The 26,496-nt window shown below is 43.0% G+C and overlaps 1 protein-coding gene across 3 annotated transcripts in view; it reads right to left on the bottom strand.

Annotated features, from left to right (window-relative positions):
* The window catches only part of Mtf2 (metal response element binding transcription factor 2), a 42,569-nt gene extending 24,307 nt beyond the window's left edge, over positions 1 to 18,262 (bottom strand). Inside the window, exons 1-4 of one of the 3 annotated variants that reach the window (XM_060381103.1) lie at positions 17,967 to 18,248; positions 5,428 to 5,535; positions 3,377 to 3,575; positions 3,182 to 3,263 (exon numbers count right to left, since the gene is read on the bottom strand). Coding sequence is in view for 2 of the 3 variants with exons in the window: in XM_021657848.2 (XP_021513523.2) it covers positions 3,182 to 3,263; positions 3,377 to 3,575; positions 17,967 to 17,971 (286 nt within the window). In the remaining variant the exon portion in view is untranslated. Of the gene's footprint in view, positions 1 to 3,181; positions 3,264 to 3,376; positions 3,576 to 5,427; positions 5,536 to 17,966 lie in introns of all 3 variants that reach the window. The other 2 variants (XM_021657848.2, XM_021657847.2) reach the window with 2 other exon arrangements.
* Between the last annotated feature and the right edge of the window lie 8,234 nt (positions 18,263 to 26,496).

The following is a 26,496-nucleotide window of genomic DNA, read 5'->3' as shown; positions in this document are numbered from 1 at the left end:
CTGGATGGTGTATCAGCACACGCCTTTAATCCCAGCACTGGGGAGGCAGAGGATGGTGAATCTGTGAGTTTGAGGCCAGCCTAGTCTGGAGAGGTACAAGGAACACTTCAAGGCCGGGCGCTGTAGCACAAGCTTTTACTTCCAGCACTCAGGAAGCAGAGGCAAGTGGGTCTCTGTGTGGCTCAAAGCCAGCCTGACCTGCACAGTGAGTTCCAAAACAGCTAGAGCTACACAGTGAAACCCCGTCACAGTGAGACCTCTCAAAAACAAAACACAAAAACCCTTCATAATTTGACCATAATTTGAATATAGTACCATTTCAACAAGTATCAATTCTAGTATCTCCCTCTTGCTTATTTCTTGTTTTAATGTTTATTTGTCATTTATTTTTATGTATATGAGCCATATCTATTTTCATATACATCTCCATGTCAGAAGAGGGCATCAGATCTCATTATAGATGGTTATGAGCCACCATGTGGTTGCTGGGAAGTGAACTCAGGACCTCTGGAAAAGCAGTCAGTGCTCTTAACCTCTAAGCCATCTCTCCAGTCCACTCTTGCTTATTTTAACATAGCAAAAAAATAATATACATTATCTATATATAAACAATAAATGCTTATAATTTTAGGCTATAAACTAAGCATCCTGTTATAGTCATTAAAAACTAGCTTTGATGGTTTTGTAAAAGCTAGCCTGGAACTCACTGTGGAGCCCAGAAACTCTTGTTTCAGCCTCAGCGTCTCAGGTGCTAGAGTTACAGATCTGAGCCACAGCAGCTTCCACAACCAACTTAGTATGCTAAGAAACTATTCATAGAAGTGAGAGCCAAGCAGTTAGAAAGCATTAAAACTGGACGCCAAACCCAGATGTTCCAGGGACCATGTTCTCCACCAGTGCATTTCTTCCACAGAACAATTTTCACACAGCCAGTTCTCAAAATTATAACTTCTAATAGCTGCATATTCCATCCATCTTTTCCAAGAAAACAAATTTATTATTATGTTATCTATAACATAACAAATAAGTAACAGAGAAGTTAACAACTATTATTTTGCCTTCTTATTGTATTATTATTTATCTTTTTAGGTCTTCTATCCATTCCAAATTTTGCTTCCTGGCACAACGACTGGGACCTGTTCCATAGCATCCAGGCTTATGGCTATAGTCAGAGAGTATTCTGAGTTGAAGCTCATGCTTAATGCGCTATTTCAAACTCCCACCTTCTCCATGTGGGCTGGGGAGGAAGAAGGCAAGTCTACAGAAAAGGAAGTTACTAATCCAATAAACTGTATGTATACATCTCAAGAAACTAACCTAAGAAAACTGGAAAATATCTTTATTTGTGAAATTCAGGCATACCTTTTTTACTATCAATTTTACAAGATTCCTGGCGTAGCTTAATTGCCTATGGTCTTCCTTACTACAAAATATGCTACCTACAAAGTCTTAGCTTTTTCATCTTAGCAATACCAAATGCTGGACAGGAGAGATGGTTCAGAGGTTAAGAACACTTGTTCCTCAACCACAAGTGTAAAAGTTCAGATCCCAGCAATCACGGGTATTCCCACAAAAACTTAAAACCCAGCTTGGATGGGTACAAGCAGAGGCAGAGTCACTGGAGCTTGTTGGCTTCTAGCATAGGGAGAGACCCTGCCTCAAATGAACAGGTAGAAGCTTATAGAGAATGAAACCCAACACATGCTTCTTACCTCAACACACAAAACCCATCACACACATCAAGAAATAATAAATCTGAAAATACCCATCAAGACAGGCAGGAGGGCGCATGCCTTTAATCCCAGAGCACAGGGAGGCAGAAGCAGGCAGATATCTTGTGAGTTCCAGACCAGCCTGATCTACAAAGAGAGTTCAGAGCAGCCAGAGCTACACGGAGAGACCCTGTCTCAAAAAAACAAAACAAAAAGTACAGAGACACTCAACTGCCACATGTTATCAACCGTTCTCCACACATGCACCATGGCACACACAAACAGACACACATATATATATGTATGTATGTATTATGCATGTACACACATACATAAACAAATATTTAAAAACTAAAGAGCCAAATGCCAAAGGAATAATGCTCTGTAAGTGAGCAGTCTGAGGCACAAATACTGATCACTCATCTGACCCACGAGGTAGTGGGCTTGTTCGACAGAACCGCAAACTTTTACAGCTTTCCATCTCTGCATACCACTTCTCCTTTTCTACCACTTTAAACTAAGGGAACTGGAAAGATAGCTCAGCACCTGCTCTTGCAGAGAACCCAGGCTGAATGCCCAACACCCACATGGTGGCTTACAAACCATCTGGAACAAGTTCCAGGGGACCTGACACCTCTTCTGACCTCCAGAGTCATCAGGCCATGCACATGGTACATAAACATAGGGACAAATTTTCATAGAAATAATACAAAAAATCTAAAACATATGAATGGATGAATGAAAGAAAAGGAGAATAGGAAAGAAGGAATTAAAAGTCAGAAAGAAGGGTTGGAGAGATGGCTCAGTGGTTAAGAGCACTGCCTGATCTTCCAAAGGGACCCACATTCAATTCCCAGCACCCACATGGCAGCTCACAACCTTCTGAAACACCAATTATAAGGAATCTGACACCTTCACAGTAATATACACAAACTAAAATTAAATAAAGTATCAAAATATAATAAAATATGATAAAAATAAAAGGCAGAGAGAAAAGGGCAATGGTGGAATTTCCCTTTAATCCCTGCACTTGGGAAGCAGAGGCAGGCAGATCTGTGAGTTCCAGGACAGCCAGGGCTACACAGAAAAACCTTGCCTTGAAAAACAAAAACAAAAAAATAAATAAATAAATAAATAAATAGCAAGGGGTGGTGGGAGGAACAGACAGAAACACTTACGTCAAAACTATTAAAATCTCCACAAAGTAGAAAAGCAAAAATTGATTCAGCATATAGAATAGTAACAGGAAACAGTATAAAATAATTCAATTAAACTATAGAGAGCTTTGTTTACCAAACAAGGAAAAATAATTCTGTATATTGATTGAATAAACTTTTAAACCTCTACTTATACATGCTACTGAGTCCTAGAAAGACAGTGTATTCAACATCATTAGCACTAGAAAATGCCATGCTGAAGAAAACTAAGTTTCAGTATAAATTGTGTCCAAGAGAAACAGTAGCACCTGCCTGTTTGGATGTCCTTCCAGAGAACCCAGGATTTAGAACTGTCCTCAAAAATGATGAAGCAGCTCTGTTTCAAAATGTTTATCTGCGATATAGAGAAGAATTCAGTAATCTCTTAAAACTGTAAGCATGAGGTCAAACTTTAAATCATTAAAAAGTTTATTGTAAGTACAGCACAAATGTATTAAGGTAACTTGCCTTTTTGATAGTTCCAAGATAAAACAAGCCATCTGACCATCTAGCTAAGACATCTTGACCCTCTTCAAATTTACATGCTGGCTTTTTGGCTTTGTGTCCATCCTGTGGAGACAGCCTGGTCAACGATGCTGGGGTCTTTTGGTTTCGACGTAAAGGAGACCGCTTCTGGACCAGTGGGTTACCTGCTCCTGCAGAGTCTCTGTTCAAGAAATAAAAGACCAAACATAAGACTTGTAAGAGTTCAAAGCAAGCTGGCCGTGGTGGCACATGCCTGTGAGGCAGAGGCAGATGGGGATCTCTGGGAGTTTGAGACCAGCCCCCCAAAAAAAGAGTTCAAAGCAAAACATACATTTCATATGATAACCAAAACTTTGGTATAAAAACTTTAATGTGAGAAAACAAAAACTAATCCAAATGGCAAGTGTTCTCTAAGTAGATTTAAAACAAAAGAGCAATAATTCATAATTTTTGCCTCCCTTAAAGTGAAGCCAGGATTCAGCAGTCATTTCCCTGAAATACATTAGGGTTACTACCTCAAAAAGCCTAGAACCTCAGTATTTGTGAGGCTAAGCAGAAGGAAAAGTTCCAGGCCAGCATAGGCTACGTGGGAATTCCAGGCCAACATAGGCTACGTGGGAATTCCAGGCCAACTTGAGCACACAACTAGGTTCTAGCCTTTAAATTAAAACATTTGAAGATTGAAGCCTTAACTTCTTGGCTTAGACCACATGTAATTAAGAGACATGAGATGACCATGTTCACACTCACTGGAGGGCAGCAACAACCCCGAGACAGAGAATCACTAAGAAACTTCTCTGGTTGGAGGAGGGGCGAGTATAGCAATCCAAATCAGATAAAGGAACCAGCCACTAAGCCTGACAACCTGAATTTCATTCCCGGCACTCACAAGAAAGAAAAAAAAGAGAGAGACAGACTCCTGCAAGTGGGCCTCTAACCTACACACACATACAATATACACATATGTACATATGCACACACAAACACATGCACATTCAATATAATTAAAATTGAAAATTTCACATTTTACAACATCACAATCAAGTGAAAAGAGTAAGATTTTACTTTATAAACAATGGTCTTAAATGATAAACTATAAAATCATTATAACCTAAATATTAATAACTGAGAACAGCACAGCATGCCATCAATTTTTTTGATATGTATTTTATGAGTATGAGCACTTTGCCTGAATCTATCTGTGCGCCACATGTGTGGCTGGTGACAGAGGAGACCAGGGAAGGGTGCTGATCTCCAGGAAGGGTGTTGATCTGCAGGTTCAGATGGCTGGGACCCACCCTCTGAGTACGAGGACTTGGAAGAGCAGCCAGCGCTCTTAAACACTGAATCCCGTCTCCAACACCAACATCGACTTTCTTAAGGAAAGTAGTGTTTGGGCTCCTTGTTTTAATTTAGACATTTCGTTGGTTAACATCCAAGAATATGTAAAACTTTGCAGACAGTAAGAGAGCGTAATAACAAAAAGAAAGAAAGTAAAGGTGGGGAAGTCTCAGTAGCTAAGAACAAATAAAACCTTTTTATTTGTTTTCAACAACAAAAATAACACAAGTTCTGGGAATCATACCCATGCTACAACATGGAAACTGGAAGACATTATACTATGTAAAACAATCCAGATAAAACAGACAACTACTGCTCGATTCGGGTTATATGAGATAAATAAAACAGTCAAATTCATAGACAAGAAGCAAAATTGTGATAGCGGGGGGGGGGGGGGGGAGGGGTAGGAGGAAGGATTAAATGTTTATGTGTCCCAAGTTCTGGTATAAAAAAATACATCTTAAAGTCGAAAACGAAATTAAGAGCTGATATCTTCCCCCTAAATTACTGAAAAATATTAATCTATGTATTCAACAAACTCAAAAATGTACAAATATAGTAACTGCAAATAGAAACACTAAAAAAGAAAGAGCTGGGGTACAGCTCAGTTGTAGAGTGGACCGTGGTTTCACCCCCAGACCCAGAGACAAAAACAAGACACAAGAAAGCCAGGTAAGTGTAGTAGCACACACCTGTCATCCCAGAACTGGGGAGGTGGAGGCAGGAAGATCAGAAGCTCAGTCACCCTCAATACACTCACAGCTCGACAAGTTCAAGGCCAGCCTGAGGTATGTCTAACCCTAAAGAAACAAGAAAACACTGTAAGTCCAGTGTTACTTCAGGCCTCTTGCATCCTCATGTAAGTAATGCAAACCTGAAGAGTGTAATTATGAAAAATAATCAGCAGATGTCCCCTAACCCTGGCACGGAAAACATGCAATGCGAGTGCAGACATTCTCAGACACCCTCGTTCGGTCTGCTAGGAGTTCAACATGCTCACTCGCTCCCTTGAGATGGCTGCGTACTTGCATGATCTCCACCGTATCACTTCTATTACACAACACACATTCTTAGATCAAGGCATTAAACTCGGGAATTTTTCATTTCTTAGTGTTTCCTCCCTTCTCCTGAAACTGATGATGTGCTGTGTTGGGAACAAGAACCCAAACTAGTAAGTTACCCTTATTCTTTGACCTCATTTTTTCCTTCCTGTCCATAGGCACATCTCTAGAAAAGCTATTATTAAGAAGCCCAGCACTTAGGAAGTGAAGGCAGGCAGAGATCTTTCTGAGCTCAAGGCCCAGTCTACATAGTGAGCTTCTGGTCAGCTAGTGAGACCATGTCTCAAAAAGGGGGCTTGGGAGAGAAAACAACTCATCTGGAAAATGCTCCCCACAATCCCACATGAGGGAAGGAGAGAACTGACGCCCACAATCTCCACATGCTTGAAGACTTGCATGCACATCATACTCGGTAAAGACTAACACCATGGGCACAGCAGGTGGAGGTGCCTACTGCCACAGAGATGACCTGTGTTCAATCCTCCTGCAAACTGCACTCTGACCTCCACGTGCACAGCATGGTACATACACACATGCCCATGCCCCCACACACACACAAATATTTCTTTTAAAAAAGAAAGCAACGAGGGTGCCAAAACACGTTTAACAATAAAATTATATATGTAGAGCCAGAGTGGTGGCACACACCTTTAATCCCAGCACTTGGGAGGCAGAGGCCGGAAAGTGACTTTGAGTACACTCTGGTCTACAGAGCAAGTTCTAGGATAATCAGGGCTAAAGAGAAACTTGTCTCTAAATAAATAAAAAAATAATAAACAAGCAGGGCTGGAGAGGTCCTGAGTTCAATTCCCACCACCCACATGGTGGCTCACAACCATCTGTAATGGGGCTTCTGGCATGCAAGTGTACATGCAGATAGGGCACTAATAAATAAATCTTTAAAAAATAAACAAATAAAAAATAGATAAATGTAATGGAATTTTTAACGGTTTTCAAATTGTCATCTTATTTTTAATCGTGTGTGTGTGTGTGTGTGTGTTGCACATTGGTGGTGTCCTTGGAGGTCAGTGGTATCAAATCCCTCGTAACTGGAATTACAAGTAGCTGTGAACTCCCAAGAATTCATCTATGGGGCTGGAGAGATGGCTCAGAGGTTAAGTGCACTGGCTGCTCTTCCAGAGGTCCTGAGTTCAATTCCCAGCAACCACATGGTGGCTTACAACCATCTATAATGAGATCTGGTGCCCTCTTCTGGCATGCAAGTGTACATGCAGACAGAACATTGTATACATAATAAATAAATAAAATATTTAAAAAAAAAAAAAGAGGTTCATCTACAAAAGCAGCACTCACTGCTGAGCCATCTTTCCAGCCCTACGATCCCTAATTTGATAGGGACTGAGAGCCAATGGAAACACAGGGCTGAAAACGTCTTTCCCTAATTTGATAGGGACTGAGAGCCAATGATTTACTACCCTACACGTAAGGCTCCAACTTCTTGGTAGTTGGCTGAATAAATGGTGTAGATTAAGGAAAGAGGACTGATTTTCCCCATCCTATCCTCCTGTTATATTCCCCTAATTAACTATAAGACCATCTGAATTAATTGTGAGAGCCTAGACGGCTTAATCTAAATAATCTCTAGACCAGTGAGATGGCTGAGCAAGTAAGAGTACTTGCTGCCAAGTTGACAATCTGAGTTTGAGCCTCAGCTCCCACAGACTGGAAAAAATTAACTGCAGCAAGGTGTCCACTGACCTCCACATGAATGCTGTGGTGTACAGGCACCCTCACACACACCAACAAAATGTAGTTGAAATACAGCAGGACACAACCATCTGTAATGAGAGCTTGTGCCGTCTTCTGGTGTGTGGGTGTACATGCACATAGAACACTGTATACATAATAAATAAATATAAAAAAAAATACAGCAGGGCAGTGCTGGTGCACCCCTTTAATCCCAGCACTTAGGAGGGAAAGGCAGGAGGATCTCTGCGAGCCCAAGGCCAGCCTGGTCTACAAAGTGAGTTACAGGGCAACCAGGGCTACACAGAGAAACCCTGTGTTGAAAAACCAAACCAAACCAACCAACAAACAAAATAATGCATTTCAAGTGCCTTCTGAAGCTACAATTCAAGAGACAGATTAAGTTCTAGTGTATGGTCCTCACACCCAGAAGCTTACGGGTAGTACAGGCTGGACTTGGTGGGACAGTTTAAAAGTGGGAGTAGAGGAATTAGGGATGACGAAGTCTGAGAAGAGTTGGAGATGAATATTCTCAAAATACATTTTATTGTCTGGATGGTGGTGACACACACCTTCAACCCCAAACCTCAGGAGGAACAGGCAGGTGGGGCTCTGAGTTTGAGGCCAGCCTGGTCTAGAGCTAGAGTTCCAGGACAGCTAAGGCTACACAGAGAAACCCTGTCTAGATTGATCGATCGATAGATAGACAGACAGACGGAGTTCTAAAACAACAGAAAGTGGAAAATACAATTTAAGGACCTAGCATAGTATCATTTCTTAAAAAAAAAAAAAAAGAAATCTGTCATTTCAACTATTTTTTTAATTTAAAAAAACGAGTCTTGGGAGCTGGAGAGATGGCTCAGAGGATAACAGCACTGGCTGCTCTTCCAGAGGCCCTGAGTTCAACTCCCAGCCACCACATGGTGACTCACAACCATCTACAATGAGATCTGGTGCCCTCTTCTGGTGGCAGGTACACATGCAGACAGAACACTGTATACACAGTAACTAAACAAATCTTAAAAAAAAAAAAAAAAAAAAAAAAAGGAACTTTATGCTTCACCCTGCAAACAGCCTGTATTCTTAGAAGTCTGCTGGAGTTTGCTTACCAGGTTCTCCCGAGTATCTAGCACAGTACACAGAAAACAAGCAATCAGTAAATTAGCACAAAGCAGCTGTTTAACCCAAGGCTGAGTGCTACCATCCCAAAACAGGACTCACCTCCCTATTGGGAACCCTCACCCTCTCCTGTACCGCTCCAGTTTCCCTCCTCTTCTCTGGGAACAGCCAGAACACCTCCACCCCAGTCACATTTCCAGCCCTTGTCTCTACTCTAGTCCATGATGATCCACTTGGCAGCTAAGGGAAAGAGGAAGGGAAATCTAATCCTGTTTCACACCGCCACCTTTCAATAAAGCACTTCAGGATTCACCAATCTATGAGGCAAAATAATCTTGCAATAGTTGGGGGTGGAACAAACTAAGGGGAAAACAAAGCAAACAAACAAAACCCACCTATTTATCCTCACCACAGCCCCACCAACAAGAAGTCTGGGGTTCTCTGTTCTGATTTGGTTTGGTTTCACTGCTTTGAAACATGATGGCACATTGTACCTCAAGCTGGCCTGTTTTCAAAGTGCTAGGATAACATGCATGGGCCATCATGCAAAGCTCTTCTACACAGCACAAAATGCCAGGCTGGCCAGATCCTTCCCAGAATTCCTTCTACTCCCTGTGATGTAAAGGGAGATAATGTAACAACAAAGGAGGAAGTCACTTTCCATTTTGGAGGAATCTTTCATCCAGAAATAGTCAAACTCAGGGGGGCTCAGTGAGGCCAAAACAGGACCCAGATGCAGTGCTGAACCAAACCTATGGAGAAATCATTCTCTTAACTTTTTTTTTTCCTTTTTTTGTTTTGTTTTGTTTTGTTTTTTGAGACAGGATCTCTCTGTGTAACAGCTCTGGCCATCCTGGAACTAGCCCTGTAGACCAGGCTGGGCTTGAACTCACAGGTGCCAGGATTAATGCGTGTGCTGCCACCGCCACCCAGCCTCTTACCTCAAGACAGATAAAGTAAAATAAAATCTGAGCCTGGATGCCCTCTTTTTAACTGAGGAGTATATGAACATCTAACATCTAAGAATCCACAGTTCTTCAGAGCCCAGAAGGCATAAGGCAGGCAGAGTCGAGGCTAGCTGGCTCTAGGGCTGGAAAGATGCTCAGTGGTTAAGGCTGCTCTTCCAGGAGCTGGCCTGGACTCCCAAGACCCACACAGCAGGTCCTAACTGCTTGCTGCTCTAGTCTCTGGGGATCTAACACCACCCCCTTCTGGCTTTCATAAGCACCAGGCACACATGTGATACAAAGACATCCACATAGACAAAACACATTAAAACAGTAAATAGTTTTTATTTTAGAAAAGCTAGCTCTACTCTATTTCTTAGTTTCAGAAATTAACAAACATTATGATACATAAATAATTTTAAAATAAATAGTAAGGAATGGCCTGGCACAGTACGGCATGCCTTTAATCCCAACACTCAAGGAAAGGACACAGGAGGGTCTGTGAGTTCAAGAGACTCTGCCTCAAAGGAAAAAAAAAAAGGAAAAGAGAGAAAGTAAAGGGGGCTAGAGAGATGGTTTATCAGTTATAAGCACCCACTGCTTTTTCAAAGAGCCAGAGTCCAGTCTCCAGCACCCATGGGAGAGTCACAACAATCTGACACCCTCTGGACTCTGGGCACTGCGATCACATGCACATAAACAAAGAAACAAGTACCTTGAAAACTCACTTTATTTTATGCATTTCAGCATTTTGCCTGCAGGTGTGTGTGCATGACTTCCATGCGGTGTCCAGGGAGACCAGAAGTGCTAGATTCCCCGGAAACTGGAATTACAGATGGTTGTGCGGCACCCCGTGAGAGCTGGGACTAGAAACACGGCCCTGCGGACAGGCAGCCAGCGCCCCTAACTGCTGCGCTGCCGTCCAGCCTGTCCAACCTTTCTAAAAAGGAAGAAGCCGAGATGCAGCAGTTCCCACCTGTCCCAACCATGCTTGCAGAAGCAGCTCCCTTTTTTTTTTTTTAAACTCAGAAATTTTTTCCGGAGGGCATTTATTTCCAAAGAATTGTGCTGATTCTTGCCTTTAATCAAGTTCAGATCTACATTCGCTTTTATTTTTAGATTTATTCATTTTACTCCATGTATGTTTTGCTGCATATATGTCCGTATACCATGTGCATGCTTGGTGGTGCCTTTGGAGATCACAAGGAATAGGGATACCTTGGAACTGGAGTTGCAAATAGCTGAGAACTACCATGTGGTGCTAGAAATTGAACTCAGGACCTCTGCAAGAGCAACTAGTGCTCTTAACCACTGAACCACCTCTCCAATCCCTACACTCACTTTCTTGCCATAAGATGGTTACATATTTCCATTTCCAACCACTCAAGTTTCATAGAATTTACTGAGCTACTTTGGTTACATAAGTAGGCTTCCTTCATGAAAATGTCATAGAGGAACTAGAGAGATGGTTCAGAGCTCAGAGTGTTCACTGCTCTTGCAGTTTTGTTTCCCAGTGCCCACACGGTAGCTAACAACTCACTGAAGCTCCAGTTCTAGGGGACCCAACATCCTGTTCTGGCCTCCATGGACACTAAGCAAGTAATGTGAGCAACATACATGCAGGCATAACATCCATACACATAAAATAAAAACAAGTACATCTAAAAAAAGGAAGTTTTTAAGAGCCAATGATATGGATCTGCAGGTAAAGATTCTTGCCACCAAGCCTGATGACCTAAGCTCTGTCCCTGAGACCCACAATAGAACCAACTCCCCGAAGTTGTTAGCAACCACACATACCAAAAAAAAAAAAAAAATTCCCCCAAGACAGGGTTTCTCTGTGTCGCCCTGGCTGTCCTGAAACTCTCTCTGTAGACCAGGCTGGCCTCAAACTCAGAGATCCACCTGCCTCTGCCTCCTAAGTGCTGGGATTAAACAAAAATATTTTTAAATTCTACAAATATACATATAAGTCATGTATATAGTTTAGTTTAAAAAATTTAGTTTAAACTAAATTTTTCTATCTGGGTTAAGAATGCTCCCTCCAAGAACCAAAAACCATCTAACAAAATTCCCAATAACACACATGAGAAGCCTACTTTTTTTTAATTTATTTTTTTAATAAATTAGTTTATTCACTTTGCAGCCCTGTTCCTCTTCCCCTCCCAATTCCACCATCCCTTCCTCTTTTCCTCCCACGCCCATCCCTAGTCCACTGATAGGGGAGGTCCTCCACCCCTTCCCTCTGACCCTAGCCTTTCAGGTATCTTCAGGGCCTTCTGCATTGTCTTCCTCTGTGGCCTGGCAAGGCTGCTCCCCCCTCAGGGGGAAAGAAACCTACTTTTGAGTTGTCAAGTTGTTGGTCACAGTTGTCCAAGAGACTCTAAAACACCGGTTACCCGCCCCCAAGTGATAGAAGGTAAGCAAGCCCCTGTTGCTAAGATACCATGACAGTCAGAGACTGGGCCCAGATCTGCCCAAAGCCTCCCAAAGCACTACCAGAAGGTACCAAATGAAGGAAGCAACCGGCCTCCCAGCTTTGCCATCCATGAACCACAACCACCAGGATGGCACAATGACCTTCAAGGTGAGCCGTGGCATGCACACCGTTGTGGTAACCAGTAACTCTCTAACTGGACTTAAAAACCAGTCTACAGAGACGGAGACCTTGCCTGTTGTAATTGATCTCCATAATTACTGGTTATTGATTGTGGTTTTAATGGCTTCTGTCATTTGCAAAGGGAAGTTTTTCTGACGAGCAGTAGCCAACTACCCAAGGCTAGTGAAGTTACAGATCCTGGAGGATAATCTACTTTACTAAACCAACATGGCATTCTGTTTTGTTTTGTTTTGTTTTGTTTTGTTTTGTTTTGTTTTGAGGGAGAGTTTTTCGTGTGTAGCCTTGGCTTTCCTGGAATTACTTTGTAGACTAGGCTGGCCTCTAACTCAGAAATACGACTACCTAAAATATTTTTACTTATGCTCACAGTTAAGCATAGTCCTCACCCTCAAAGAAACTTCCTTTGCAACTGATGGAGGCCATTACATAAAACCACAAAAAATAAGCATTGTGGAGAACAGTTGCAAGAGGTGTACCTAAATCACAACTCCAGGGAACACTGAAGACTAGGGGAGCAGAAGACTAAGAGCCAGAGGAAGGGGTTGGGATGTTGCTGTAAGAGTGCAGTCTGCTGGGAATGTCAGAGGCTACAGCCATAAAGTCACCAATATGACTGCCTAAACCTGAGCTGAAGAAGGTGACACACACTTTAAACCTAGCACACAGGAGGCAAAGACAGGCAGATCTCTCTGAGCTCAGGACCAGCCTGATCTGCACAGTGAGTTTTACACCTAGAACAACAAAGTGAGACCTTTTAAAAAAAAAAAAAAGACATGTCAACATGAACAGGGGAAAACCCAGTAGGATTCAACCCTACACAAAGAACTACAGGCAATTATGGAATGCTAAGAGCGGGGAATAGGTATCATAAGGAAGAACACACCAGTTGGTTACCCAATACCTAGCTACCATCCCTTAAAACATACTCAAGTAACATTATACAAACTGAGAACAGTTATGAATTCTGGAATAAATATGTATATACATATATGTATGTAAGAACAATAGAGGCCACAAATTTGAAAGAGGACAGGGAGAAGTATGGGGGAGGGCTTGAAGGGAGGAAAGAGGGTGGGGGAATGATGTAATTATATTATAATCTCAATAAATAAAGGAAGTACACTTAACTCCATAATATTAGTCACTGGAAATTAATTAACTGGCACACAACCTACAATCCCAGCACTAGAATCAGGAGTTCGTGGCTACGCGAGACTCTCTCTTAAAAAAAAATCAACAAAGTCTACTTATTAAGTTTCTATTCACACCTTTTTTGAGTTGAAAATACATCTTTTTCCATACAGCATATGCTGAGTAAGGTTCCCCTCCCCCAACTGAAATCCACTTCCCCACCCACCGAAATCCACACCCTTTGTCTCTCTCATGAGAATACAAGCATCACATCCAAGAAAAAAAATAAGATAAAAATAGAAACCAACCAGAATAGGATAAAACATTTTGCCCAGAATTCTTTATGTTTTTTTCTTTTTTTTGGTTTTATAAGACAGGGTTTCTCTGTGTAGCCCTGGCTGTCCTGGACTCACTTTGTAGACCAGGCTGGCCTCAAACTCAGAGATCTGCCTGTCTCTGCCTCCCTAGTGATGGGATTACAGGCGTGTGTCATCACTCCCAGCTCAGAATTCTTTTCTTTTTCCAAGTAATGTATTTATTCCTTCTACAATATAAATCAAAGGGAAAAAAACAGTACATTACTCTTTTTCTCTCTCTGCCACCCTCCCCCCAAGATCCTTAATGTATCCTATTACCACCTTATTTAAGTTCCCAAAGTATATTTCAAAACTCTCCCTTTCCATAATAACCCTGCCTCTAGAGCTCACAATGTCCCTGATCAAATCTGGGATATAGGCCTTGTCCACCTCATCTTAGAGGTTCCCATCATGGCACAGTTTTCCAGACCACACATTCTCTGGCTAGAGAAATGGCACACAATGAAATGGTATGTGTATAAAACTTCTCTCAGGTCTTCTAGACCTAAAAATATCTCAGTCCTCATTACGACTCAGTGGCAGAGTGGCAGAGATGGGCACCTGTAGTCCTAGCTAGGAAAGGCAGGATAGTTTCAACACGGAGGGCCAGGTCAGGCTGGACAAACAAATAACTGACTCATTACATTCCTACACACAGAACTTTATGTTGTAAATAATTTCCCCAAGAAACTTGGTGCTGTTCATCTACTACACTCAATAGAATGATTAAAAAATTTTTTTCTTACTCTATTGAGTCACAGCCCTTTATCCTTCATGCCTTGAAATTTTATTAACATATGCATTCAGCATCTTTCTTACTGCTGCGTAAAACAATCTGATAAGACAGCACAGGAAGTGTATGTTTTGGCTCACAGTTTAAGGCCAGCCCATCATGGAAGGGAGGCATATTAGAAGGAGTGGGGGCAGCTACCACACTCTTGTCATGTTCCCGCTCGCCTGCATCCTGCTGGAGTCAATCCAGGAGCCCAGCCCAGAGCCGGGGTCTTTTCTCCTCAGCTAAACCTCTCTGAGAATAACCACAGGCACATCCAGACCTGTGTTTCCACGGTGACTCTGAATCCCATCACCTGACAATGAAGCTAAACCATAACTTTGTGAGTACGTGTAAGGCCTACACCTAGTCAGATTATTTAGCCCTGGGGAACAATCTCATGTGTCCCTGGCTAGCTTTGAACTCCTGTATAGCTAAGAATAGCCCTGAACTTTGGATCCTCCTGCCCCTGTCTGCTAATTGTGAAGAAATGTGCTGAAGGGCTAGAGATACGGCTCAGCAGTGAAGAGCAGCCTTCCAGAGGACCTGGGTTCCGATTTCCTGGGCCTTGATTCCCAGCATCAACATGGCAACTTAAACACCTGTAACTCCAGTTCAAAGCGGCTAAGACACCCTCTTTCGGCTTCTGGGGTAACTGCAACCATGTGGTAAACATACATACATGTAGGCAAACCATCCATACATATAAAAAAAAATAACTCTAATAACTTTAAAAAAAAAAAAAGGAAAGAAAGACAGCAGGTTAAATTTTAGAACCACAGCTGGGGGAGGGGGGCAAAGTGCACACCTTTAATACCAGCACTTGGGAGGCAGAGGCAGGAGGATCTCTGTGAATTCGAGGCCAGCCTGGTCTACAGCGTGAGTGCCAGGATGGCCAAGGCTACACAGAGAAAACCTGTCTCAAAGAACAAAGAAAAAAAAAAGTTTTTGTAGAGCCACTGTAAAAGGTGAAAAATAGCCAGGCACCACCTTTCACCTGTAATCCCAGCACTGGGAGAGGCAGAGACAAGCGGATTTCTGTGAGTTCAAGTCCAGAACAGCTAAGGCTACACAGAGAAACTGTCTTGAAAAACCAAAACAAAGATAAATACCCTTTATGGGCACTCAAGAGATGGCTCAGCCATTAAAAGCACAATCTAGACTCTCTGACATGAACTGATTGGCCTGCACTTTGACAACCTCCCCCTGAGGGGGTTGCAGCCTTGCCAGTCCACAGAGAAAGACAATGCAGCCAGTCCTGATGAGACCTGATAGGCTAGGGTCATAAGGAAGGGGAGGAGGACCTCCCTATCAGTGGACTGGGGAGGGGCATGGGAAGAGAACAGGGAGGGAAGGTAGAATTGGGAGGGGACTAGGGAGGGGCTACAGCTGGGATACAAGGTGAATAAACTAATTAATAAAAAATTTTAAAAATGTAAAAATAAAAAAAGAAAGTTTTTGTTTTTGTTTTTGTTTTTTAAAGCACAATCTACTCTTGGAGAAGAATAGAGTCTGGTTTCCAACACCTACTTTAGGCAGCTCACAACCACCTTTAATTCCAGCTTGAGGGGATCTCATGCCTCTGGCCTCCATGGACACTGGCACATACCCCACCCCAACCTCCACAATATACACCTAAAAATATTTTTTAATATCCCTTACACTTTTCCCCCAAAATTCAGGATGCATTCAAACTTGCATATTTTATTTGTCCAGCATGCTTCTTTTGTCTTCTCTACGCTCTGTCCTAATCTTAATAGCATGCTCCATTATGAATCTATTTTGTACTAGCATCAAGGCTCATCAGTTTTAGCAATTGTATAGCTTGGAGGTGCTGTATGGGGTGTGTGCGTGTGCACGAGTGCTCGGGCACATGTGTGTGCCCTATCAACCCTCTCTGCTCAAAATCATTCTGCATACTCTATATGAACACTGGACATGTATCTTATTCAACATATTTCTAACACTTAAGACTACATTTAGCCCACAAAGTCCCCAATATATACTTTTTGAACAAATAAGAACAATAATTCTCCATAACACACATGTAAGTATAGTACTTCAAGCTGGACACCCAATGATAGTTGCTGATGTTAAATCAAGAAGTAATTAATATCAGCAGAGTTGGCGGTGCACAACTTTGATCTCAGTCAGCAGTGCACAGAGGCAGACAAATCCCTGCCTGTTCAAGGCCAGCCTGGGCTGCAAAGTGAGTTCCAGGGATACACTGTAAGGAGACCCTGCTTCTGCTTCAAAACGGAAAAAATAAAGGGAGGGCTCCATTTAAACCATTGTCCAGCATCCTAAAAAGGTCACTTTAGAATTTAAGCTTACTTTTTTTATCCACAATTAGTTACAAATTTACTCCAAAAAAAAAAAAGAAAGGAAGGAAGGAAGGAAGGAAGGAAGGAAGGAAGGAAGGAAGGAAGGATATTCCCAAAAGAAAAATTAAAACATGGAAGCTGAACAGTCTGCAGTCAACTGCAGACAGGGTAAATGGAGACTATGGAATCTATTTCAAGAAGAGTTGCTACTGCAGCAAATGGAGTCAAATCAACCACTATGTACATCTTTGTAGCTCTCCTCTGAGCTCACGAAGTCATTCACAGGCTGTCTGGGTTCTCACAGTCTAGTTACTATTGCACTGTAATACAGTTAACTAAAGTTAATTGTTTTATTCAAAGAGTAAAATACCATTCCATACCACTATTCCTATTGTTCACAAATCCTCGTATCACTCAATAAATCTGTCTCTTCCAAAGAAAAATTCCAACAGCCGTAAAATTCTAACAACCAAGGACATCAGATTGTAAATCACAGTTGCGAGTTCTGGCACTATGGAAATGTTAAGAAATCCTGGAAATTTCAGGTAAATTCCTTAAAGCCGTTAAGTACCTAGGCTGTGAAGATGAATGCAAACATCCGAGCGGGGAAATTTAGCAGAAGAAATGCCTCCAAATAAAAAACATCTCTTCCCCTTATCAATTCACCTACTACTTCCCTTCAAGCTCCCAGGGTTCGCGTTCCAGGCCCTTCCCCTCATTCTCACACTGCCCGGTCCGTCCACTATTCCCGGACCCCAATTACACCCAATTCCAGCACCCTCGGGTTCCACAGTGCACTTCCGTCAGCACCCCCGAAGGTGCCAGGCAGCCCCTCTGCCAGGCTCCCCACATTCTGACGGCTCCTCCCCTCGGCTCCCCACCCCCTCATCACCAGGTTCATCCTGCCCTCCAACCGTCTCCCGCCCCCAGGTTCCTTCCTGCCCTCCAGACACAGCTTCTCCGGCTCAACGTTTTATCTAATCCACCAACCGGCTGCCCTGCTCGCCCTGCTCGCCCTGCAGCGCCCGTCTCCACCAACATTTCCCGGACTAGCCCTGCCAGCCATTCTTTCAGCGTGAGCATCAACGCAGACACCCCCACACCGGGCCCTCCATCTTCCCTCTGCCTCCTCTCCTCCGCCTCTCCCCAGCCCAACCTCCTCCGAAGGGTCGGTCCCCAGGCCAAGGCTCTCACCTCATTCGGTCACTTAAGTGGTGCCAGCCGCTTCATACAGGAAAACAGAAGCAATCGGGCTCCCGTGGGCGCCTCCCCGCGAGTCCGGGCACTCCCTGGGCACCCGCCCCGGCGGGAACCCTGCGCACACGCACACGCGCACACAGCGAATCCCTCGGGGGGATGAGGGTTGGGCAGGAGAGCGCGCGTCCTCACGCCGGCCTCAGACACAGAGCACTTGGCCGCAGCCCTTCGCCATTTTGGTTTCCCGCGGAGCAGCGGTGCATTGTGGGAGCGCGGAGCGACTCCAGGGCCGGGCGGCAGCTCTCCCGGGCCGCGGAGGGGCGGGGAGCGCGGCGAGCGCGGAGGGACACGGCGCCCTGCGGCCCGGGCCGCGCGGAACAAAGAGGGACTCTTTAACGTCGCGGGGACCGTGCTCCTGCCGCCGGTGCGCACACAATAGTGAGCGCTGCGCGGCCGGGGGTGCGCGCGGCGCCGCGCCCGGAGGTCGCGTCCAGCCCTCCGTGCGCACGTTCTGTTAGGCTCGCAGAAACGGGGTCTTTCTCCGTACCTGTCGCTAGGCTGCTGTCCCTCTGTGGAAATGTGTCCTGAAAAATGCTTCACCCTAACCCAGGCCTGCTGCTAGAATCCCCTAAGTGGGGTGGACACCCCAATGTCAAGTTCCCTTCAGTGATCATTCTCCTGATCCAGACTTGCTGGATCTGCATGGCGGGTTTTCTCACATTTACCCTCTGCAACGAGAGGGATCTTTTTCCCCTGTGTACCTGCTTTGCCTGACTGTGGTGAAATCTAAGCATATTCCCCTGCAGAGCAGTGTGGGAACCCAAAACTCCCACGCCATTGCGGCCTCATACCCGAGGACCAGAAGCCCAGCTCATACACGGAGGACACGCTTACTCTCCGACTTCGGTGCCAGCCAGTACCTGTAGAAGCACCTGTGATACCTTTACATTCTGTGAAAATGCTTTCATATTTTTAGCACAAATTGTGTCACAGAAACAGTACTGAATTTTCTGTCTCTGAAAAAGTAACTCTTGAGGTCTAAATTCCTCATATTTCAGAGAATTTTTGGGATTTTGTTTGAGACAGGATTTCTTCACTAGCCTTGGTTGTACCGTACTCCGTAGACCAAGCTGGCCTCGAACATACAGAAATCTGCCTGCTTCACTCATATTTCAAGAGTTCCGTTTACCTATGCTCTGAAAAATCTGGCAAATAAGTATATTCATATGACACTATACATATTTTTTTTTCTTTTTTGGAGACAGAGTCTTTATTATCCAGCCCTGGCTGGCCTTGAACTTACTCTGTAGACCGGACTGGCCTCAAACTCACAGAGATCCGCCTGCCTCTGCCTCCAACTGCTGGGATTTAAGGCGTGCACCACCACCATCTAGTACTGAGGAGCACTGTGATTGCAAGAACCAGAACAACCGTCTAAACAAGCAGAAGCCAGCAACCCTGCCTTGCTGATGGCCAGAAACACAGACTGGAAATATCAAATCTCTCTCTCTCTCTCTCTCTCTCTCTCTCTCTCTCTCTCATGCATGTGTTCATTGTTGTAAATAGACTGGTCCAATTAGCAATCAATACCATTCATGCAAAAACACCTAATTCTCATCTTTTCCACAGAACAGAAATCACAATAACCAGGCATGGTGGCACACACCTGTGATCACAACCCTGAGGAAGTAGAGGCAGGAGGAATAGGAGGCCACTCTCTGTTATGCAGCATGTTCAAGGTTCATGTTACTTATTCAAGACCTGTGAGAAAAACCTAGATAAATAAGTAAGTTTGGGGACATGACTTGGTTGGAAGAACACTTAGTTACCATACACAGGGTGTTCTGCCTTTGCCCATACATCTAAGCACTGTCTAAAACATGTCAGGAGCCAAGCACAGTGGCACTCAGGCAGAGGCAGGTGGATCACTGTGAGTTGGAGGCCAGCCTGGTCTACAAGGAGAGTCCAGGACAGTGAAGGCTACACAGAGAAACCCTGTCTCAAGAGGAAAAAAAGAACTCATGCAAAAAAAAAAGAGCAAGAGACAAACAAGAAAATAAAAATAAACGCAAATAAATAACAAAGGCAGTGCATTTAAAAAAGGTCTGTCTTTGTGGGAGCCTGAAGGACCTTTGTGTTGATGGCCAGGGCATGTAAAAGTGGCCATGTTCAAAGCTCTTCAGGGTGCTGTCCAGCATACAGATGACCTTCAGGTACTGATGGCCTACAGGATACAGATGACCCCAATCGTCTGAACTACATTCTTTTGTCTGTCTTTGAACCTATCAGTTTACACTGAATCTTGCCGTCTCCTTTCCTCCCCTCTTCTTTTTTCTCTCTTTTTTTTCTTGCCAAGCCTCCCTGTGTAGGCCAGGCTGGCTTCAACCTTCTGATGCTCCTGGCTGAGCACAGCAAGCACCCAAATTACAGGCCTCACACCCAGATCCAACTATTTCTGATTTTATCGTCTCAAAAAGGTAAGCAAACAGGTAGGTGTGATGGTGCATGCCTATAATCCCAGCACTCAGGAGGCAGAGACAAGCAAATCTCAAAGTTTGAGGACACCATGGTTTACAGAGCAAGGTCCGGACAGCCAGGGCTACACAGAGAAACCCTGTCTCAGAAAGAAAGAAAAGAAAGAAAGAGAGAGAGAAGGAGAGAAGAAAAGAAAAGAAAAGAGAAGTTAAAAAGATTTTTTAAAAACCCTTCCAAAAAATAAATAAATAAAGCAGAAGGGGGTGGAAGTGGTACCTGCCTTTAATCTCAGAGGCAGAGGCAGCAGATCTCTGTGAGTTCCAGGACAGCCAAGGCTACACAGAGCCTCCAAATCTCCCTCCAAAAAACAAATAAACAAACAAACAAAAAACTTAGCCTGAGCGGTGGCTAATCCCAGCACTCAGAGAGGCAGAGGCAGGCAGATCACTGTGAGGTCAAGGCCAGCCTGGTCTACAAAGCAAGTGAAGGATAGCCAAGGCTACACAGAGAAACCCTGTTATCAAACAAGCAAATCCGTCAACTGCCACTTTCTTTAATCAAGTCGATCAGTATCATCTAGGTCCTTTGTTGCTCTATTATTTATTTCTAGTTATAAAGCAGGAAGAATAAAGTAAGAATATTTTAGCTGTGGTTGAACTGCAGCTGTAATCCCAGTGCTTGAGAGAGAAAGGGAGGAGCATCAGAAATGTGAGGCTGCTCTGAGGTATGTGAGACCCTCTCTAAAAAACCCAAATCAAACAAAAATGCATTTCACTGACAGTATACACTGAGAAGACTCAGTGTGTATATTCTCCTAAACTGAACTCGATAATCTTTATTAAACTTGATGTTTTAGGTTTTTCTTTATTCTTTTTAAAAAAAAATCTATTATTTATTTATTTATTTATTTGCTTCTATGTTCATTTGTGTTTTAAGACAAAGTTTCTCTGTGTAGCCCTGGCTATCCTAGAACTTGCCCTGTAGATCAGGCTGGCCTCCAACTCAGAGATTCATTTGCCTCTACCTCCTAGTCCACAAAGTGAATTTAGGGGCTCTGTTATGCATAGCCTGTCTCAAAAAACCAAAAGAAGAAGAGGAAGAGAAGAAACAAAGAAGGAAGGAAGGAAGGAAGGAAGGAAGGAAGGAAGGAAGGAAACAGAAAAGAAAAGAAAAGAAAAGAAAAGAAAAGAAAAGAAAAGAAAAGAAAAGAAAAGAAAAGAAAAGAAAAAAGAAAAGAGGCAGGATTTGGTGACTTATACTTTTAATCCCAGCACTGAGGATGCAGGTGGATCTCTGTGAGTTCAAGGCTGGCCTGGTCTACTAATGAGTTTCAGGCTAGCTAAGGCTACATAGAGAGACGAAGAAGAACAAGAAGAAGAGGAACAAGAAGAACAAGAAGAAGAGGAACAAGAAGAAGAGGAGGAAGAAGAAGAGGAAAAAGAGGAAGAAGAAGAGGAAGAAGAAAAGGAAGAAGAAAAGGAAGAAGAGGAAGCTGAACCAATAGCTTAAAGGCTCAATCTACCCAGTCCCCTCTTATCCAATCCTGTAAGGTCAAGGCTTGGAATTCCCCGCTTGTGGTTTTCCCTTTAACTCTTCCCTCCTGAGGCTCATTGACACTCTTTCTGAACTGCTATGTCAGGGAAGATTGACCACCTAAGCTCGAGCTTGAATAAAGACCCTTGTGTGTTTCCATCAGACTAGTGTTCCTGGCAGTCTCTTGAGGGTCTCGAAATCTGGGCATAACACCACCTGGCTTAGTTAGATACTTCTTGAAGTCTAGATAAAGATGCATTTTGTGCTTGTTCTCTGTGTTTTTTCACTTAGAAGAGTTTAACTAAGGTAGAAATATCTTATTCTAAAGGGGGAGTAAACACCACTTCAAGATGTTTAAACACGTTTTTTGTTTTGTTTTGTTTTGATTTTTTTATTCCTGAGTATAGTTAAAGCAGATGGTGTAAAAACCAGTGACTGCTCAAGTTGCTGGCTTCTCCGATGTTTTCTCCAAGCCACAAGACAGTAGTGTCAAGGGCTTCTTACCTCTTGGGGATTTTTTTGGACAATACGTGTCTTCTTGTAATTCTGTAGGGGTGTTGGGAGGCTTGCTCTGTTTGGATAGACTGGGTTAAGACCACAACTGCAGTGACAACAACAACTGTGCAATAGTCATCCTGATGAATTCTTTGTAGGTATTTGTTTCGGGACATAATTAAGTTGTTCTAAAGAAGATCCCTCATGCCACTGACCAGTCTGATTAACAGGAATCCAGGCATGGGCTTATTGTCTAAGAATTAAAGTCAGGAGATAAAATTCACGGTGTAATGTAAGAGAAGTTTGGTAAATGGAGTAACAATTACAAGTGGCATGAAGTTTTCGTTTGGTTAAAACTCAGGGAAGTGGCATGCCTTGCCTCTTTTGCTACCATATTGTCTTCTGATGTCAGTTCACAGTACAGCTTTACCAGTCCTGTTGGAATGCAGAGAAATCATGTAAGAGAAAGAAAAGATTTAAAGCCTGGGTTCCAAATTATAAGGAACAGGACTCTTCATTAGGTCCTTGAGGGAGTTTATACAAAACCATGTGTTTGGATAAAATGCCCTACTTCATGTGATGTTTTCCTGCTGGTGTCAGGGTTAAAAAATTGAGAAAAACAATTTAAAATTTTTAAAGTACTACTTGCTTTGGCCAGTTGTTCCTGAACAGTTATTCTCTTATTCCCTCTTTTTGTTTATATATTTGATATTTTAGTAATAAATAAACAAGTTAGATTATGGTTTATCATTGGGGCCACAGAATGCTATGAGAGAGACTTGAACTTTCCAAAGTTAACAAAAAGAACTAAAAGTTTTAGATGTATAAACAGGATCATTGTCTGTTCTGAGACCCTCATAACACAGAAAGCAGTAAGTATCTGTAAACAGCTCAAGCAGACTCATGTATTTGAGCCATAACATAAAGCCTGAAAAATTATAAATGTAAGTTTTTTATGAGACAGGGTCTTTCTATGTAGCCCTGGCTGTCCTGGAACTTGCCATATAGACAGCCTGGCCTTGAATTTACAATTTATAGAGATCCATATATTGTTTCCTCCTGAGTGCTTGGATTAAAGGTGTGCAAACTTCATACACATATACAAAATAATTAAAATGATTAAAGAGATAGGATGTCTCCACATAACCCTGGCTGACATGGAACTCAATAAACCAGGCTGGCCTTTAATTCAAAGAAATCTGACTGCCTTTGCTCACAGAGAGAAAGGTGTCATCCACCAGGTGACCCACATCTTTACCATAAGTCTTAGCCTTCACAGACACCAAATCACTTCCTCAGACTCTCACAACTTGTATAAACCTTCCTTTTTCTTTCCGTTCTGAAAACATCCAGCCACCATAGTGTACATCACAAGCTGTATAAACTCTTACCTTTCTTTTTCATCTGGACATAGCCATCCATTTTAAGCTTTATGTATATTTTTTTCATTAAAACTCTGTTTGTTTTTTTTATTCTTTAACTTTTTAAAACTTATTTTTATTTTATACGCATTGGTGTTTTGTCTGAATGTATGTCTGCATGAGGGAACTGGAACTAGAGTTGTAGACAGTTGTGAGCTATCCTGTGGGTGCTGGGACTTGAACCCAGGTCCTGGACTTTTTATATCTGAAACAGTTAGAGGCCTACTCAGTGTCTGTGTTTTCAGAAGTCAAAGAAAGGAAGAAGGTAGCAGCAATCCCTTTACAAGTTATCTTTCTATGGCTTGTAGAAGATTAACAGAGCCAATGAAGGTCTTAGTAGGTTCTTGTCTGTTGGAGAAGGAGGATCTGGGGTCAAGACCAGGGACCTTATCTATTACTTAATTTAAGTCCCGTGGCAGAATCTATGGGCCTTTTGGGAGGTTTGTTTATTAACCAATTCAAGACTAGCTGATAATTGAGTCTCAGTTTCAACTTTTTCTTATTTAAGAGAATCTGGTAATTAAACTTTCATTTTAAAGTTCTTAATTTTGCAGCATCAACAAGTAACATCCTTTGTTGTCTAAAGCCATTGTAAGGCCAGAATGTTTGTAAAGTAAAATCAGATTTTAGCTGTGCGTAGACTGACCAGGAAGCCTCTGGGAAGAACTGGCTGAGGCCTGGCTGCTGCTCTGGCAGCAGGCAGCAAGGCTGCCAGTTTGTTTGATGAAGGAAAGGTGACAAAGAGCGCCCCCCCCACTCCCCCCAGAATTGTGTGTGTATGGTGTGTTCAAAGTGAACGTTTACAAGCTTGTTTTAATGATGCCTGAGTTCTACTCTCTCCCCAAACAGGGTTTCTCTGTGTAGCCCTGGCCGACTTCAAACTCACAGGGATATTTGCCTCTGCTAGGATTAAAGGCATGCATCACCACTGCCCAGTTTAAGTAAAGTTCTTAACTGCTGTGCATGCACATGAGAGAGATACAGGAGGCAAAGAATCTCCCATAGTGAAAGCAGATAGAGAAAGCAAAAGGGAAAGGCATGCGCTGTGCAGCCATGTGTGGGAAAACCATCTTTTCCTGTGATGGAAGTTAAGGTAGAATCAAACTGGACTTAACAAAGAGAGAGAGAAATAAGGAAAGAAGAGAGGTAGTGAGGGAGAGGGCGGTTAGAATCCCTGCTCCCGAGAGCAGAACTACCAGCTCAGCCAAACTCAGATGTCGGATTTTACTCCCAGCACTCTGGAGACAAAGGCAGGCAGATCTCCGTGAGGTGGTGGTCAGCCAGGGCTACGTAATGAGACCCTATCTCAAAAAGTCAAAAATAAATAAATACATAGAGTGAGAAAGGGGGCAAGAGAGATAGATAGCTTACTGGTTAAGAGCAGTTACTGCTCTTGCACAGAACTTGATTTCACCCAGTACCTATGTGGGGGTCAGAGGGGGTCACAACCACCTGCAGCTCCAGTTCCAAGGGACCCAATGCTCCTCTGGACTTTTTGGTCACCTGCACCAATGTGCACAGACCCACAATTGGCGGGTATACATTTACATATACACATACATATGCACTTACATTTACAAATAAATATTCATTTGCATATACATTTACATATACGCATCTTAAGAGAAAAGAATGAGAGGTAGCAAAGCGTGGAGGCACAGTCCTGTGACCCAGCGTTAGGAAGGCTAAACCAAAGGATTGCTTCAAGTGAGACTTTTCTGAAAAACAAGCGAGCATCCTCTCTCATTGTCGTCCCCTCTCTGACTTCTCTCTCTAGGGGCACCTCACCCACCCCCTTTCTCTCTTCTCCTTTGCTCTCTAACTGTCTCTGTTTGTCTCTGTCTGTCTCCACTTCCGTACAATAAATCTTTTAGTACCAAAAAAAAAAAAAAAGACAAGCAAGCAAGCAAATTTCAACAGTTTTCTCTTCACGGTAAATTCCTGGGTAGCTCAGCTTTATTCGTTTAGTTTGGAGATAGCTGCCCCTTTTGAAAAGACCTTAACCCCAAGAGGGATTGTGGTTGCTGAGGGAACAAGGAAGGGACTGAGTAGGTGCCGTTGGGATGCAGCTGTGGCTCTCTGGGCCGCCTTTGATCATATCTGCATCAGATAAAACTAGGAGAGTTCTGATAGGATGTCACTTCCACCTTCTAGCCACTCAGAGCAAACATAAAAATAAGTGATGTGGATGGGAGTTTCTAAACTAAGATCACCAGATGGCTGCAGAGAGGACTCGGCAGTTAAGAGCACTGTTCTGGAGGAGGATGTAAGCTCGCTCCATCTCCCACCTCAGGCTGCTCACCACTACCGGCAACACCAGTCCTGTGGGAATGCTTTTTCTCTGAGAAATGCCATTTAGAGCTTTACAAATCAACCTTCACCCACTTTCAGCCAAGTTAATGATGTGCTTTGTTTATAACTACATACCCCTGCTCTCATGCTGTATAATCAACCTGCTCAAAATCAACTGAGTTAAAAAAAAAAAAAAAAAAAAAAGCAAAGCATTGTAATCAATGTCACTGTTTTGTGTTTTGGACATCCAATGTGATTCACCCCTACAAGCTCAGCTTTGACTGTACTGTGTCCCCTAGTCTTCCTTTGTG

This window comes from Meriones unguiculatus, chromosome 3, assembly GCF_030254825.1.
Source record: "Meriones unguiculatus strain TT.TT164.6M chromosome 3, Bangor_MerUng_6.1, whole genome shotgun sequence".
NCBI classification, from domain to species: domain Eukaryota; kingdom Metazoa; phylum Chordata; class Mammalia; order Rodentia; family Muridae; genus Meriones; species Meriones unguiculatus.
This window is presented reverse-complemented; position numbering and strand designations above follow the sequence as displayed.